This window comes from Drosophila melanogaster, chromosome 3R (assembly GCF_000001215.4).
Source record: "Drosophila melanogaster chromosome 3R".
NCBI lineage: Eukaryota > Metazoa > Arthropoda > Insecta > Diptera > Drosophilidae > Drosophila > Drosophila melanogaster.
The window spans coordinates 28,045,455-28,064,076 of NT_033777.3; the positions used below are offsets into that span (position 1 = coordinate 28,045,455).

The following is an 18,622-nucleotide window of genomic DNA, read 5'->3' on the forward strand; positions in this document are numbered from 1 at the left end:
TTTCCCTCTTCGGCACACTTGTCAATATGAAAATGTTGCTGGGCCGCTGATGTTGCCGGTGGCGCTGTCGTTGCTGCTGCATTTTTTCGCTCACCTGAATGTTTGTTCAGTCAGAAAGTTTTGATTTATTTACGGCGCAAGTTTTACATTTTACACGACACTCGCCTCCAATTACACGCCGCTGCCACTGGCACAGCCAGCAACCCTTCCAACTGAACTCATTTGCACCTCAGCAACCCTCGGCTGCAGCCCTAAAAAAGTGAAAAAGTACAAAATAAAAAAAAGGTAAAACTGCAATGCTTTCCTTCAGATTTTAATCGCTCACGTGAGTCCTGAGAGCGTGTGTGTGTGTGTGTGTGTGAGCGCGCAGTTGCTGTTTGTGTTCTTACATATTTAGTCTCAGGATAATATGTCGCCAGGCTGCTATCGCTATCGCTGTTGCTGTATTACTTTCTGATTTTCCTGCTCATGTTGCTGTTGCCGCTAACTTTCCATCATTGTCGTCACGGCGCACTTGGTCATTTGCATATTGCAGCGGTTAGGGTTGCAGTCAGACATGGGCAAGTATTCCTGAAATAGGTCTATGCTAATCAAGCATTCGATGGCCTATATATAGTATAGTAAATTATTTATTTGTTTAATTGTTTATTGTTTCATGCAATACACCCTGCTTATAAAATTTATTTATAAAATTTAAGTTATGCGTGCGACAAGTTTCTTACTTTTTGTTCGCTTTTCCCAAGCTTAACCCCTTCTTTCATGAAGGTTTTTCCACTGGTGTTGCATGCAATGTAGGCGATATCTGTTACACCATCGACGTCATTTCGTCCTCGTTTGTGTTTGTGCTTGTGCCTGACCCATGAATATGCAACGCAGAGTTTGCCTCGTTATTCCGCCTTGTAAGATTGGGTATCCGTATCCGTTTCCGCTTTGCGGGAAATCGATCAGGGGTCGCTTTGAGATACCGAAAAGAAAATTGTCGCTGTGGAGGCTCATCTCGAAACTACAGGGAAACTTACTTAAGTCGAACCAATGTAATATAATAATTTTTTAAAGTAGTCTGCTAAAATCGTTATTATTTATGTTACCCTTAACCTTCCTAGGAAAGTGAGGAATTATTCCGTTTGCCTTATGAACTTAAGAAGTTCTCCCGTATTCATGGTCTTAAGTGACCTTGAAGGCGGTTGAAAGGAATATTTGTGCGCCAGTCTCTTTGCCTTTCGTCTGGCCAAAAACCAGAGCCATTTGCGACTTAGTCTCATCTTGGCCACTTTTCCCTCCACATGGCCGCAAAACGCCGCCCAGACTTTTGGGCCCAACGTCTTTGGAGGTCTGCGTCTAATACGCTCTCGGCGAAGAGTAACAGTTGCTAAAATGTTTTCCATTGTTTTCACGCTCAACAAAAGGCAGACAATTAGTTTTCTTAAACGACAAATCAAGTAGAAATTAAGTAGTGGCGGGCAAGGGCAAAAGCAAAAGCAGCCGCAACGAGCTGAGTGCTGCTGGTGGTTGGGTGGTGGGTGGCTTACTGGGCGATTGGGTGGTTGGGTGGCTGGGGAGTGATAACAAAACGAAAGTGGATTATTGGCTCTCGAGCGCATAAACAATGGCATGTGAGCCTGTGTGCGTCTGGGCCTTTGTTTGTTTGCCTAGTGTAAAGCGTTTAAGAATACTCCACTCACGACTGTGCAGCTTTTGCATAATGAGTAAAAAGGCGCTAATGTAATCGGCACTCGAAACCGCTGTTAGAACTAGACCTTATTAAGAAATGTGATAAGGCAGATTAACAGAGTGGTTTCGTATAACACACACGTTTGCCATAATAGCCAGGAAATGTAGGGAAATTTTCCTAAGAGTTAGCACAAGGAAAATTGCGGAAAACCTTTAGTCAATACAGCAACCTTTTCGACATTCCACATGCGCATGCCTGGGAGAATGATTTTCCCAGCAGGACTTCGGCGTCGCTCGGAACTTTTCCTTTTGGCCAGCACGAATGGCTAACATTCGGCAAGGATGGAAGATTTTCGGAGCGGCAGCGACGCCGGCAGAATAACGGTAAACGAACGGAGCGGTACGATGTGTTGACTATTTGTGAGGCGGACGAAGGCGCTTCGCTTTCAGTTTGAATTGTGTCCTCGTTAAGAAAGGATATTCGTTACATTGTTGTTAAGTTGTTATTATAATTTCACAAACAAACCAACCAACCAACCAAAAGCAAACCGAAAGCCAACTGCTCGCTAAAGAGAATTCAAAATAAAAACCGAAAAGTAAGAAAAAGGCGAAAAAAAGGAAAATCCAGCAAACGACGAAGTGATACAAACGAAAGCCGAACAAACGAAAAACTAACTAAGAATTTAAAAAAAAATATATATAAATTTGCAGAAATAAATATTAAAGCTTGGAAATTAATGAAAATACTTATAAATTAATTATATGCTTATTTAGTAACAAGTTTTTTAGTTTAATTGTGCTGGCTGTTTTAGTGTTTCCAAAAGATATATGATTTGGTGTTTCTGGTTTTTCAAAAGACTTTTGTTGCATAAACGTTCCAAGTGTTTCGAACTTAAAAAATATGTGTGAATCGGAATTTGTTAAGTGTGATTTAGAAGCAGAATTTTTTTGTATAGCTTTTTAAAGTTCTTTAAACTTTGGAAACGATTTTTCTAGAAAATCGATTCGAGTTGTGAATTTTTGAAAACGCCTAACCCGTTTTGAGTTCCTTGCCTCCGTTGTCACCCAGGCGAGCATCGATTTTGGCCATATTTACATAGCCAGCCAGAACGCTTTTTGCGTGCATGTATTTTGTTGTGCCTGTTGTGTTTTTGGCCATATCCACATTATGTACAACTACAGGCGTCTGGCACTTCGGCTTGTGGGCCACATAAACCGACAACGAGCAGCCAATAAATGCTGCCTGCCTGCCGACTGGGTTCCTATATAAAAAGGACACTGCAGCTGTGTGTGATTCATACTCTCATTCTCCGGCAAACACATTTGCACACACACAGAAATACACTCGCCCGCCTGAATAAAAAAGAAGGGAATGCTGGGTGCCGTATGTATTTTGTATTTTTGGTGTGGCCCTTGCACTCGTCCTGGTTTTTTCTTCGTTTTATCCTTGCGGCCGCGAGTGCTTCCGTGTGTCCTGGGCCCCTAAATAAACATAAAAATATAAGTTTATATTTATATTTATACATAGCATTTGTCTGTCCGTCCGTCCCTCCGCCTGACTGTCCTCCTCGTGCGCGAGATATAAAAACCGGAAGCGTCTGATCCTGACACTTGCCAACACTTGGGGCGTACAGGGTGTCAGGACTCGCTTTGTTTGGGCTGCTGGGAATGCCATCTTTCGGGGTCCTGTCGTAAAAGCCCAACTCCGTTCCTTGTGCGTGTTTTTTGGCACTTGTATTCCGCTGCTTTTATTATTATTGTTATAATTTTTTTTTTTTTTCGCCTGGGAGCTGACTGAGCTGGCTGAGCTGTCTGTTTCTGCTTTTGGCACTTAGACATTGCGTTACGCGCATAACTTTTTATTTTTTGTTGGCTCATGTTTCGCTTTGTATGCGTATGCCGGAGCACACAAATCGTAAAATATTAAATTTAATTTTTCAAATGATGTGTGAATGGCTTAGTCTTGATATATGATAATGGTTGTGCGCGCTGCCAATAAAAACAGGGCGAGTCGTCAGTTTTATTTACTTTTCTTATGCTTCGAAAGACTTTGATCACACTAGCAGCCAGGCGAAGTTAATTATCCTTGCTTGTTCGTTTGTACTTATGATTTACAGCTTGAAGAATAATTTCACTTTTCGTTTGCAAATATTTCGTCAAGCTAAAGAATTGTGTGCTTTAATATTTCCATAGAAAAATATAACCAAGGGAATCCGCTTGCCTTGAGTGCGTGGGGATTCTGCCTGGAAACATAATTGAAAAACCAAATGAACTTTTCGAAAACAAAATTCATTGGTCTGTGATAAGTGAAGGTCAAGCAAAGAGAAAATTTTTTATAAAAACTAAAAAAACTTAAAACAACCACAAAATAACACAAAGCGGAACAAACATCAAGGAAAACCACAAAAAAGGCAGCATTTTCCAAATTAGCAAAATTGTAGAAATTATTTAATGCATCAAATCGTTTGACCAAACAACAAGCGGCAGCATCACAACAACGCTGCGGTTTCACACAAAAAGGCGGCCATTCGAATAAAAACCCGAACCTAGCCAAATTATAACACAATTTATTTATATCATCAACTGCAAGGCGCCAGGCACTTCATTAAGCATTAAAGCGAGCTGCGTTTAACCGCAGAACGTGCAAATTTCGCACCGCAAAAGTACCAGCACCACTGAGCCAGCCGGAAAATGTTGGCCATGCCCACGCTGATGATGCCAGCCACCGCCCAGATGACGCTCAGCGCCGCCCACGGAAAGCCCTACGAGACAAAGCTGCTGGCCATCCACCAGACGCACCTCCAGCAGCAGCAGCAGCAACAGGCACCCGCTCCACCGCAGCAGCAGCAGCAGGTGCAGCAGTCGCAGCAGCAGGCACCCAACGGCAAGCAGCAGTCGCAGCAGATGACCATTGTCACCACCCAGCAGCAGCAGCAACAGCAGCATCCCCAGTCGCAGTCGCCGCACCAGCAGCAGCAGTCGCAGCAGCAGGCCGCCGCAGCAGCCGCCGCTGCAGCCGCAGCAGCCCACCATCAGCAGCAGCAGGCGGTGGCCGCAGCAGTCTGTGCTGCCCAGCAGCAGGCGGTGGTGGTGCAGCAGCAGCAGCAGCAGCAGTACCAGATCCACTCGCAGCAGCAGTCGCCGCAGCAGCAGCAGGTGCTCTGCATCTCGCCCAAGCAGGGTAAGCCAAAGAAACAGCAAATACTTCAAATGGAATCTCCACCCTTTTCTCCATCATTATGTTCTAGGACTAATGGTAGCATTAATATTAGTGCTTCCTGTCCGTAATTGTCATAATCGATATGTTGACGGGCTAGCTAATAAATTCGTACCCCAAAACTGGGCAGCTCCCTTGACGATTCCCTGATGGATGAGCGTTACCCATTGAGGTGTGGGCTCGGCCCATTTGTTTACGAGGACCTCCAACACTTTGGGCACTTATCGATTGGCTTTTATTGCCTGCCTACGCCTATGGCCGTACTCATTCCCATTCCCATTCCCAGTCCCAGTCTGAGTCGCAGGTCCATACAAATTTCACGAGTTTTACGAGCAGCTTGAGCAGTTCAAGTAATGCTTTTTATGGTCTTCGTCGTAAAAGTCGGCCAAGCCTCTAATAGCTGTCTAATGTTATTTGGCCCCAGAACGAGGGCCGCGTGTTTGTCAAAGTTTACGTTTTCACTTAGCCTCTAAATATAAAGAAAATCAGCCCACACACATCACCTATAGGTATCACTATCACAATTATAGAAGCAAAGGTGTTTGTCTGCCTTTGTTGCCCAGCTAAATCAAATAGAAATCAATTTGAAATTATTGACAATTTCCACAGTGGCATTGGCTCAGTCAATCGACTCGACTCGATTCGATTCGATTTTGATTTGGACTCCCTGATTCTTCGATTTTGTCATAGTTGGCATGCTGACTAAACGAAAGGCAAACACACTCGTGGCAAAAGCAAACAGACGGCGTGGGTGGTAATGTAAATACCAGAATGGGGCGTGGCACTTGTCTGTCTGCTGCTCTTGTTTCTTCGCTTTTTTTTTTTTTTTTTTTTTTTTTGTAGATCCACAGTCAGAGGAAAAAGTGCAAGACAAGACGAGCCAGTGAAGTGCGGCGGACAACGCGGCGTATACGTAACATTTAAACGCACGTCCACACTTGACCAGCTTTTCCGAGACAGGGAATTGAAAATCGAACTGGCGAACTGTGGAGCTGTGGAGCTGTGCAGCTGTAGTGGAACTGTAGAAAGAAAAGTTTCTTTCGCAAGTTTGCTGGCGTTGCTTTGCGGCAAATTTGTTTTTAAATTTGCCGAGTGTCTGCCGAAATTTTCAATTGAATCCGTTGTTGGATGCAGAAACAAATTGCCAAAAGCGAACGACACAAGAATGTGCAACTCGAAAGTTGTAAGCAAACAGACAAAGGCAGCGTTGAATTTGGCTTATAAAGTGGCTACTCTTTTTGTCTGAGTGTCGCAACCGGCAAATGTCGTCCTTTGTTAAGAACGGTAAGGACGTTGACTGATGCGTTGGCACAGCTGCCAAGTAGCCTGGCCATTGTTGTGCTTCCAGTTTTCATTTTTTTATTTTTTTTCCTTTGGCTTGGGTGGGCCAACTTTAAACAGGTGATCGATTTTTCACTTTGTCGCTATGGCGCTTTTCGCGTTGGCCGAGCGAAAATTTAATAAAATGTGGCGGGTCGAAATTTAATCCGCTTGCAGGCGGCTTGCGACACCTATCGTATATTAAATATGGCATATTTAAATTATAAAATAAAGTGAAATAAAATTGAGCGAGCCGAGCTGGGCAGATTATGCCTGAATTTGAAGCCCATTTAGCTGTTGCCGTTGCCATAATGCAAATTATTTATATTATTTTATATACAAATTTTTTCCTAGCTCTCCATCGATTTGCATATTCATGTTCCTGGCTGCAGCGATAGTTTTTTCACTGCGCCTGAATGTAATTGAATAAATAAGCATATTAAATGTTTACCGACAGCCAACATACATTTTTTATAATTACAGCTTAAGCTTGGCTCCTTTTTGCTGGGCAGACCTTGAATATATTGGAAAACACTATAAATTCCGTTGGAGAAGCCATTAAGAGCGCCGTAATTAGGCTGATGAATTCAGAGACGCAATTCGGAATAACAATTGGTGGGCGGGAGAGCACCCTTAAAGTGGAGAATAAATTCAGTTCGGCGTCTGCCGCTGAGTTAATGCATTTTCCGCTTCCATAGGCAGACACAAAGACCGATTCGTGTGCGAAAGTCGAATGTCCTTTGGCTGCTCCCTAATGATAATGATGATGATGATTACGATTATTATTGGCAGGCAGTGCATTGCATGCCGAGTGCATTTTGTCAACCTGCTCACTGTTCACTGCTCGCTAACTCATCGCCCATTATCGTCATTATTGTGGCCGTTAAGTACGTTTGCCGCCATTATCATTCCGCCATGTCCTGGCGTGTCCTTGCCACCACCCCCCCCTGCCCTTGCAGTTATTATGCTTTAAATATGCCAGCTGCGTGCTACGTATATCTTGGGCATTTTTTCTGCCACAACGCCTCGCCATTGCAGCTGCTCAATGGTTTTTAAAATTGAAAACTATATATCAATTGTGCCTAGGCCAAGGGGATAGTTTGTCGTCTGGACCGGAGGCATTGGCATTGCCATCGCCATCTCGTCCTTTGTCTGGCTCCGTTTTTTCCACCCAGCTTCTGCGAGCTGCTCTGCTTTCTCCTTATGGGCTTTCATTTATTTGCTATTAACCTGTCATTGTTCATTTTTATTATTGTGTGGTTTTTATGCTCGCTTTTTGCGCTTTGTCCTCGCCATTTGTTGTTGCAATCGTGTCTCGCGGCATTTTCTTGCACGTGTGTGTATGTGTGGTTGTTTATGTGTGTGTGTGTGCAATAAATTGTTATTATCGCCGCGTTGCAGCATGTCGTCGTCGTCCTTTTGGAAGGACTTCGCCTTGTCCTCCGCAGACCATGCCGAAAGATTTATAACTTTTATTATTATTGAAGCTTATTTGCCGCTTTATCTGGCGCCCCCGACTTTGGCTCACAGCTCAGCCATAGTTTACGACTGGAAAATCAATCATACGCCATGTTTGACGCCAAGCCAAGTCAACCGACCATCACCTGCCAGTTTGCAGAAGGAAATGGAGTCCCCAGGGAAACCCCTTTGTTTTCCCCGGTTGTCAACGTCGTTTTGTATTAATTTTTCACCGCCACCCGACACTCATTGATGTTGGCTGTCATTAATGTCTTTGCCCTGCTGTCCATTCGCTGTCCACTTTGGCAGCGACTTTGTCTGGCTGCCAGGAAGGTGCTGGAATGCAGCAAAGAATACCCAATACCCAAAGGATGCACTCGCAAAAATTGCACTTCAATAAATGAAAAAGTTTGTCTTTAAAAAATGGTAAGACAGGTTGTGGGTGCAGTATACCTATTAAATGAGTTCACGCTTTTCATAATACGATATGATGATCCATATAAGTTAACCATTAGTAGATGGCTTTGCACTTTTCTCTCTGTGAAAGGATATAGAATACAACATATGGCATCCCATATGTATAGTGGAGTATGGGACATTTCTTTACGGGCTGCTCTCTTAATTCAGTGGGCGGTACAAGTGGGCAATGGATTAGTATGCCAAGTGACGTCCAGCGGCTGATGCCTTGTTATTAAGTGGACGCTGCAGTTCCACTTCCACTTGCAACCGACTGGACAGAGGGAAAACTTTTTAACAAACGTCACTCCTGTCCAGAGCTCCCTGGCATTCCGCCTGATTTTCCGCCCGCTTTCCTCGTCCTTTCTTGGCTCCTTTGCTTTTGTTTTTTTGCTAAATGCCAGCAAACAACAAAAGCAGCATAAGGCAGTTTGGACAGCCGGGATGAGCATACAACTACGTAGCTAATACTTTAGCAGCCGGATTAGGTTCAATTGGAGCGGGCAGCGGGATGAAGCGGGGAATGGGGCGTAGAAAAAGAGACATCCCGGCTGGAAAAAAATCTCAAGCCCACACACACACACACACACACACCAACCAACACTCACATGCAGCAAGGACTAAAAGAGAAAAGGAGGAAGGAATAAAAACTGTTGTAGCAGGCATTAAAGTTTAAACGTTGGTAAATTCCTACAGCTTCCGCTTTGTTGGACTTCATGACAGTCACAGCGGGGACAATGGACCGCTTGACTGGACAAGGCCAGGTGGTGGCGGTGAAGGCAGGTGGTCCTGTGGTCTGGTCAGGTGCGTCGTGTGCGTGATGGGTGCAAATTAAAGGACGATTACAAATATCGATCAAGTAGCCTTTGAAGGCGAGCCAAGGCAGTAAGTCGAATATCGTGTAACATCTTTGTCTTCTCTTGTATGCGGGAAAACCAAGCTGGTAATGATTAAAAGCTTTAATGTTCTTTAGTTTAAGTTATAAGGGAATACCAGGCCTTTAAGCCTTTTCATTTATTCCGATATCCAAAAACTTTTAAGGACTCCGTGCTGTTTTGTTTCCGCACAATATCCCAGTGACCGTTGGCTCTCAGTCGATTCTGCCAAAAAGCACATAAAACGTGAATACTTTCCCACTTTTGTGCGCTGCGGTCGCAGATAAAAATGTTTGGCGGGCCATCATAACACGCACATGCACAAATACAAGCTCATATGGTGGCAGCATTGTGCTTGTTATCCTGCGGGCACAGCATCCACATGCGCATCCCAGTGCTCGTAATTTCGCAATCGTCAATCATGATCAATGTTTTATACACAGCATTTTAAATGTCCGCCAGACGCACATGCAAAATGTCTGGTCCTCTTCCTGTTTGGAAAAATCGATGCCGTTGAGCCGTTCCGTCTGGCGGCGGCTTTAAAGTCCGCTTGGGTTGGGGCTGAGGTCAGCCGGGGGTCAGCTGGGCAGCCATTTTGCCAACCGGGTGGCTGGGCGCCTTTGTCTTTGCCTTTGGCGCCTGTTTGGAGGCTGTCGCAGTCACAGGAACTGGACGCAGCAACAGAAACAGGCCATGTCCGTGGCACCGGGCACAATGCAACCAGCAGTCAACGCATTTGACAATGTCAGCCGGGTGGGCATGGTTACCATTCAGTTTTGGCTTAAAGGGGCTTCCCTTGGGGATCTATGATGAGCTTGGGGGTGCTGCAGATGGAGTTGAAAGTTCAATGGGCATGCTGGCAATAGGAATATTTAACATAACTTTTTTCTATTTCTGGATTTAGTCAATCTTAATTTATTTCTCGTCCCAACTTTACCAGCACTTTTTTGACCCCTTTTGAAACAGCCCCAACCACTACACCCCTGTTTGCCTTCGGCTGCTGCTTGTGTTGGGCATGCGATGGTGCTATCTTGGTCATCCTCCGGCCATGACCATCGTCAACAGGATCCTCCTCGAATGACTAACAGCAGCTGCGGTGCCTGACGTCAACTGAGGCAGAGACAGAGGCAGAAGCAGCAGCAGCGACCGCACAAAAGCCACAAAGCCACATCCGTCTGTGCGCCGTTTGGGTCACTCGCTGCTCTGCTCCTGGGTCGTGGCATGGCCTTTTGTTCTGCAGCTGCCGCGTGACCAGCCAAACAAGCAGCACCACCCCAGAGCCATCCCAGCACCACCCACTGCTCCTCCATACTCCCCTGACTTTGTGGCATCCGTGACACTTCCCCGTTCGCTGATTTGTATATTTCGTGGCAGCATAATTTATTGATTGAGTGTTTGGCCAGTGCACAGCAACCACCCTGTGCCGCACAACCACCAAACCGCACACCACCCGGCCACCCATGACCCTGCACCACCTTGCACACCCACACACTTTCAATTCCGACTTTCAATTGTCATTGCGAATATTTCAGCTCGTTCTTTTTGCAGCGTTTTGTTTTGCTGGCCCTGTCGGTTTGATTTTGTCAGCTACGCTTTGTTGCGCTTTTCGCCAGCTCCGTCTGTCCCGCTTTTCCTGATTTTCCACGCTTCTCCCCATCTTCATTCCCGTTAACTGGGTTTTTGCATCCAAACTAACACCAACCGCCGATCCACCGACTTCGCTGAAAATTTAAATTGGTTTGTTTTGTACTGCGGCGGCTTCTGATGCACTGACAGAAATGTGCTACCATTTCAACATTGCGATAATTATCAAAATGCTTAATTTTATATTTATTGCTGTGCGAATATTTATAGGTATGGAGTAAAAAAGTTATTCGTTCGTTTTTAACATGATGTATATATTCAGACTATGGCTTTAAATATAAATTGGACATATTTGATGCTAAGGGAATTCTTTTAGTCTGTTTAATGGCATTTACATAATTGACATAAAAGGACACTTTTCCCAGTGTCGTACTGCCACTGTTTCTAGCAGCGCTGCCATAAAATTGCAAATTGCAATCCGCTGGCAGGTCTTGGTCTTTTTCCACTTCAACCTTCCCCCCCGGACTTTTCCGACCGCTTTTCCCCCACTCAAGATGTCTGGCAGACATCAGCGTCATGTTGCGCATCGTTGACAAAGTTACGAGAAACTGTGGTAAATTTTATTTGAATTTCCAATGCATCTGCTGCCGCTTTCCTGCTTTTTCCCCCAGCCACAAACAGCAGCTGCTCGTTGCGGTTGGCAAGCGTTGATGAATGGAATGCAGTTAGCACCCGAAAAGTATAGAGCTTTCTTTTGATTTCACTCCTTCGTTCCCTGCTCTCTCCCCCGCTACCATTTTGTATTTTAGCCACCAATTAATCATGGCCCTGGGCAATCACTTTCTGCTTCATTAATGATCGCAGCCAGCCGCAAAAGATAAGCCCTGGCAGAGCAATTTTTAATCATAATGGGATCTCGGATCCGAGGCTCATCCCCAGTGTCATGTCAAACTTGTTGAGGCCGCCTGGAGGAGCTAGCCCGCATCATCGGTGGAATCGGAGGCCGAGGGCCAAAATAAAGACAACATGTCGAACAAGAAGGGAGGTGGCACGCTTTAATGATAACAATAAAACAGCTCACACAGCGCGCGGAGGCATCAATGTCACACATGAGGAGCGGGAAATGCGGAAAAGCACCAGCACAACTTTCAACTTTTACAGCAGGGCAACAAAAATGAAAGCATGAGGGTGTTTTTTCATATATATATATATATATTTTTTTTTTTTTTTTTTGAAAAATTGCCACAGCAGCAGGAGCAGCTTCTGCGTTAAATCAAAAAATTATATAGTCATATAGTCGGGCGTGCACACACACAAACATTGGCGACATAAGCAACACATGGCCCGGAACAGGAGCAACATGCTCGGTATTTAGGTGCGGGCCCACTGCGAGTGATAAAGGCGATAAGGATGGCAAGGAAAAGCCACGGCTGGCAGAAATTAATTTATAATAGGCATCCTTTACGAGATGACAAGGCTGCTGAATGAGATAATGGCATCAAAAGGCGTGGCTCGTCGGGATTTGTGGCCCGAACCGGTCTCGCATGTTTGGCAAATAACGAAATTACTTAACGCTGGAAAATGGGATGGCGCATGTAAGCTGTTGCTAATAAATATTTAAAAATGTTTGTGTGCAAAATGGGAAAATGTGATTTTGAGCAGTGCTCCACTGAGAAGGAAGAACATCCCTAACTGGCAATTAATTATGCAAGTCGAGACGCGGCAAATGGCAAATGACGTGGTCGAAAGGTTGGTCAGTGAACCCAGGAGCGCCTAATTTGGGTTTTATACCTGTCTCGTCTAATGCTATCTCTCCAGCAGATTCTGTCATTAACTGTCGCTCATCGGCATTAGCTCACTGGAGCCGCACAAACACCATGAATCCTTGAATCCAAACTGATGGCTGATACAGGGCGCGCGCAATAAAGTGTATTTTATGGGCAAATTATGTTTATTAGTGTGTCAAAATGTCAACCTTATGCACGACAAAATACGTATTAAAAAGCACATATAAAAATGAAATATGAAGCCTCAGAAACAGGGCCATAAAAGTATGGCTTTTTCGGCAGCCAATTTCGAGAGTAAGGTAATTTCGGAGCACCGGCTTAAAGGGACCGCAAGCCACACAACAAAGTGCCGGTCAAAGGGCGGCAAAGGCCAAAGGGCGAAAAAGGACGAGATGCAGGACGAGACTGCAGGCATTGTAATGCGGACTTGTCCGTTGTCTACATTGTGGCAGCAGATATAATTCGATTTGCAAGCTATTCCCAACCCGCACGAGCACACGATTCGAATATGAAAATGAAAATCATCGTAAAATTTCTTCAAGGGAAAAACCTTGAGCGATCACTGAAAGTACTGTGCAGCAATATTAGGAAATTACTTGCAGAAAGTTATCATTAAGCAGATATACAGGTTGTTTTTAACTTACTTACCTTATAAAGTTTACAGAGGGTGTTTATGGTTTCATTCTTATGATTATTTTGTTGCCAAGTGCAGACTCTTGATTCAGTTTTTCCAAGTGTAAGCCAACGAACCGGGCAGCAACAAACAGATTACAACAATGGGCGGGCAACATTGTTGCATCAGAGAACGCGCCGCGATGCATGCTAAAAGTAATGCACAATGACAAACGCTCGTCCCAAACCACCACCATTACCAACACCACTACCACCACTACCACCGCTACCACCACTGGCACCGGGGCACCACCGAATCCGGCTAAAAACCCCCGGGGCGAGTGCCACAAAGACTGGGCCAGCATATAAAAATAGTGGCTGGCAAGATGGAGGAGGAGCGAGTGCCTTTGCCTTTTTGCTTTTGCCCCTGCGATTGCGATTGCAGCCCACGCAGGATGGCCAACGCGCATGACGCGCTCCTCCAACCGCCGCAAACTCACTGGCTGTTCCGCTGACCCACCGTCCCACCAGGAGCCACTAGGAACCACCGAGGAGCAACCAGGCCACCCAACCGCCCACTAGCGGAAGCTGACGAAATGTTGCCGATGAGCTTTGCTAACGATGTGGGCAAGAACAACACAACGCCTACGAGGACGAAGCGATGACGATGACGAGGACAAAGCCAGGACGAAAGCAGGACGAAGTCGGCAGCAACAAAATTGCAGCTAGCCACTTTCTTCCTGGGCGGGAATTGCATTATCTGCGCGAGTGTGTGTGTTCTGTGTTTGTTGCATTTTTATTTGCCATCTATATCTGTGTCTATGTCTTTGTTGCTATTTTCTATTTTCCAGCTTCGGCTGCCTTCATTTTCCGCCCACTTTTTGTTTTTGGCCCGCTCGTTGCTCGTCGTCGGCGGTTGGGCGTAAAACTTTTAAATTAGAAATTTTTGTTAGTTGCAGAAATCGAGGGTGAGGTAGGGCAAAAGTGAAGTGTTGGGACGCCAGCACTCAATAGTTTTTTACACTTTGTTAGTCGGTTAGTTTTTGTTGCACAGTTTTTGTTGTTCTTTTTATTTTGTATTTTTTTGTGTGTTTCTAGTTGTGCGCTGCATTGTGGTTTCCATTGGCACTCGACAGTTGCTATTAATTTTTAATTTTTTCTTTCGGCTTTGCCGTCTGCTTTTTTTTCCCTTGTGAGGTCAAAGTTTTAATGCAATTTCGGCGTGGGTGTTGAATAAGGAAAAGCCTAAATGATTGGAAAACAATCAAAGGCTTATGGGTATATGAGGAATTTAAAGGAAGAGATTGTGGATTTTATTCCTTTCTATTACCTCTTTTTTGCTAACAATAAAACCCATTAACATTGTGCGCCCACAAAAGTAGGCAATACTTTCGGTGGGCTTCCTTTTTGTGCGCCTCCCCCGTCAACTTGTTATTGCCTATTTGCCCAGGTCTGGAGTTTAACAAAAGATGAGGTGATTGAAATTTCGCTCCACAAAAGAAAAAGCAAGAAAGCCAGAGATAATTTCAGCAATAGGCGTCACCTAATGGCATTCCGCAAATTGTTTGTTGAATTCACAGGCAAGGGCAAACGCCTGTCAAAACGACTGAGATTCAGGACTTCGGGACTTATTTCCTCCTTTCGGCCAGCCCCTCGTCCTGATGGAATGGCATAAAAAAAAGGTTGTCATGCTGCCAAGAAGCGGCGAAGACGATGACAAAAAACAACAACTTAATACCCAGCTGATGCCTATTAAGCACAGCATTTGTGGCACCACCAACACCCACCACCCGCGAGTCGAATCCCACCCACTGTGCAGCGCTGCGTGTGTCTTGCCCTGATTTTGTGGCTGTGATATTTTCATTTGCTTGATTTGTTTTGGCATAATTTTGCCATCTTACTGACTTTTTTTGCTTTGGTAAATTATTGGGAATTTCGTTGTGGTTGCGGAACTCGCATCGTTTGGGTATTGGCAAACCGCAAATCAGCAGTTTTCTGTTTTTTTCCCCCCAATTTTTCCCTTTAGCCTCGCATTAAGCATTCGCCATGGTGGCCTGGGTTCCACTAATTTGGGCACGCCAAGTGACGATGCACACGTAGCAGCAATAATTTCGGCTAATTGCTCTCTGAACAGCAATTTAAATGCGAAATGAATTCAGTGTGGGCCACACGCCCACAAAAGAGGATCAGAAAATAGTTTCAGTTGAAGCTTCTGCTGCAGTTGTAATATTATTACGCATACGCTGTGTGCGCCCACAGCAGGCTGAATATTAAAAACGAGTTTTGCCATTTGGCCAGACAACCGGACTAGACCGACCTACCGACCACGACCCACTGGAATCCGGAATCCGGTATCTGGATATCTCGTCTCGTCATACATACATGTCGAGTATGACTTTCATTGCAATTCATATCTGAGCGCAGACATCGCTCGGAAAATGGCAGAAATTAAATTCGTCTCTCGACTGACAAATGTCCCCCGAGTGGGCAAAACCAGAAAAGTACTTGACGATACGTAAAAGTCAAGTCAAATTGCAGGGGACTCGCCCGAACGCAACCCCCTTTTTCATAAGTCAGCTTGTAATGTTGTTAAGCATCCAAAGATACTGTCAGTGTAGTGGCCACAGAATGCAGGGGGGAGGGTGTCCTATGGGGCACGACTCTTCTGGCTGTATCTGCAGCATTGTATCTTTAGTGCTGCCGCCGGAGTCGGCAACTTCAACTTGGTCCGGGTATTTGCTGCTGCTTCTGGTCGTCGGTTTGGCTGGGTTTGGTTGGGTTTGGGTGGCTGAAGAGCAGCTGATGTTGATGATGATACACACTCAAGTGCGCTTTGGGTACAGCAGTTGAGTAAATACACAAACAGGACACACACACACGTGGACAGGGAGGGGACTGCCCTCAAACTCACCCACACTCACACACACACACGGGTACACGGGCACACGCGTCGTATGCGCAATATGGCGACGTCTAAGTTGACTTTGGCGCTGTTGCCGCTTTTACTTATTTATGCCAATTTTTGGCCTGCGTGTGCGAGAGTGCGATGTGCCTGCCGGATTGTGGCTCGTTTGTTATTGTTGATTTTCGGCTGGCTTTGCTTCTATTTAAGCATTTAAAGCAAGAGGCTACGTGAGTTGAATGCCGAGCTAAGAACACCACCAGCCTACACTGCAAGAAGTCTGCGCTTAAGCATTGCTAGATAGAAAGGCTAGAGAACTACAATAAAATAGTTTAAATGGTATTAAAATTATCGAAAAAATCAATTTTTACATTAAATAAAGATTACTTATTTATAATTCGTTCGATTCATATTCTGTCTAACCTGTTCATTTTAAAATCCTCATCGCTGCGGTAGAGTAATCTCCCGTATTAGCCATCTAACATGACCCACTCCCAACTGGGATATGTTTAAATTCCACCCCTTAACCCACTGACTCCCCAGGGACATTAAAGACCTCTAAACCAAACCAAACGAAACCGAATCCAGTCAACCAACGAACCAAGCAGCCGGCACAAATTTAACCAACTGAAGCCACTTGGGAATCGCTCTGACATCGCTCGCGCATTGGTTTTATTTCATTAGTTATGCGCCAATTTAAATATTTAACGAACATTGCGAGTTGATAGCATTTGCCGGCAGCTTTAAATTGACAAAAGCGAAACAGAGCGAGATCGAAAAAAGAAGTGTACAAATGAACGCGACTGTGGCATAGATTAAATTTCCGCTCTTATGAATGCGCGTAGCTAATAGAAACGGTGGTGCAGGATGGGTGGTGCTGCCTGGTTGGGTGGTTGGACGGTTAGGAGGCTGCGACAGCATGGTAGCTGCATATATTTTGAGCTAGGTCCCTGCTGATGCCGCACATCCGTGGTCCCCGGTCGGCGTTCGTCAGTTTCAAATGTCCGAAAAAAGAAATCCAATTTGCTCGGCGCTGGTCCGCGTTGGCAATGCCCCATGGACATGCGTTAATAAAAAAAAAAGAGAAAGCTCAAAAAAAAAAAAAGAAAAAAATAGAAAACGTCGGGCCAAAACAACACAGGCACAAAAAACTGGCCAACTGGCGACGGCTGCAGCCGGCCATCCAAACACAAATCCAAAACTGGCGGCCATGGCCATGGGAACGTGTAGAAAATAAAAATTTCTATTTAAATGGCAAAAATCAAAAAATGCAACGCAAAACAATCTAAAACACAAATCGAAATTAAATGACCGCACTTGCACACAAAAGCGGGCTCCACAGAAAGCGCCCAAGTACACACACACACAGCTATATGTGCACAGTGAAAAAAGTGGGGGAACATGGCAAAAACAAGCCACTCGTGGCCAACAAAAAAAAAGAGCGGGAGTTTCGAAAAAAAATGGAAAGCAAGTGACTGAAATAAAGTGCAGCAGCTGCGCAGCGTTCTAACAAAAAAGGTAACAAGGTTGGTAAGAGTGTGTGAGTGACGGGGGTGGAGAATGGAAAGGGGAAGGGGTGTCGGTCAGCTTGCCGGCCGCTTTTCCATGTATGTGTTAGCCAAATGCTAGACGCGGGTTGTGCAATTTCAACATTTCATTCAGCGACGATTTTTGAATTTCCAGTTCGTCGTCTTGTGCGTTGCCCGTCTGTGATCCATTTATTGTTTTTTTTTTTTTTTTTTAACAAGGGAAATGCTGGGATTTCAGCATGAATTTAAAGTAATACTACATAGTACACACATCTCTTTCACCTTTTTAATAATTTTAATGTAATCAAACTGAAAATCATGGTTATTACACATTAATTTATTTATATGGCCACCCCCTGAAATGATCTCATTTGGCACCCACTTCAACACCTTTTCAGTGTCTTTTCGGCCAGATTAATTAACTGCAAACGTGCGAGACTAAATGAAGTCACTTGCCCGGTTTTTCCATAAAAACCGAACCACATACACTTTACAATTAACACTCCAACGCCCAGTGAACCCGAATCGTAGGGTACGCTACCATCCCATCCGATTCCAGGCTAATCCATATGTACAAGTCATGTTGGAGCTGGGGAAAAAAGGAGTATCACTGCCACTATTACGATACTACAGCGATTCGGGCGCCTAACGAGTGACACTACGAAATAAAGGGAAATGCCCCGTAAGTGTGGATATATCAACACCTACCGCATATAACCGCCCACAGCACAAACAAAAATTCGAGCTGGCCAAGTGTAATGAAAGCGGGAAAGAGACGAAAGACCGGTAACGGCGGAAAATAAAAACGGTAACCGCAATTTGACCCAGGTTTTTACTTGCTTTACATTTCGTGGCGCCCGACAAATATGCAGATTGGCACACGGGGCCTGCTCCCCCCCCCTCGCCATTCAGCAGCGACGCGTTTACCTCTAACATGTGCTACCAACGACGACAGATACATTTTCCGGGTGCTGGTTTGGTTTGTTTCCAACCCCCTGCGCCGGATCCCAGCCCAATCCAACCCGTTCCACCCCCTTTGACAAACGCTTACAGCAGCGTTAAATGTTCACCGGGGGTGGCTGGCGGGGATGTTGTCTATAACCAGTGCAGTGCGTTTGTGTGCGTGGGATATAACTAACCCGGACCCAAATGCAAACACATGGGCCACCAAACAGCACGGACAAAAATTATTTCGAATATTTATGAAAAGA

The 18,622-nt window shown here is 45.0% G+C and overlaps 1 protein-coding gene across 5 annotated transcripts in view; it reads left to right on the top strand.

Moving 5' to 3' along the window:
• The window catches only part of trv (trivet), a 64,126-nt gene that overhangs the window by 18,840 nt on the left and 26,664 nt on the right, over positions 1-18,622 (top strand). For 4 of the 5 annotated variants that reach the window (NM_001276104.1, NM_001276103.1, NM_143352.4 and 1 more), the window contains exons 1-2: positions 2,117-2,267; positions 3,865-4,852. The exons of the other annotated variant lie outside the window; for it this stretch is intronic. In NM_001276104.1, the coding sequence (NP_001263033.1) occupies positions 4,363-4,852 (490 nt within the window). In that variant the 5' untranslated portion in view covers positions 2,117-2,267; positions 3,865-4,362. Of the gene's footprint in view, positions 1-2,116; positions 2,268-3,864; positions 4,853-18,622 lie in introns of those variants that run through there. 5 annotated transcript variants of the gene reach the window in all.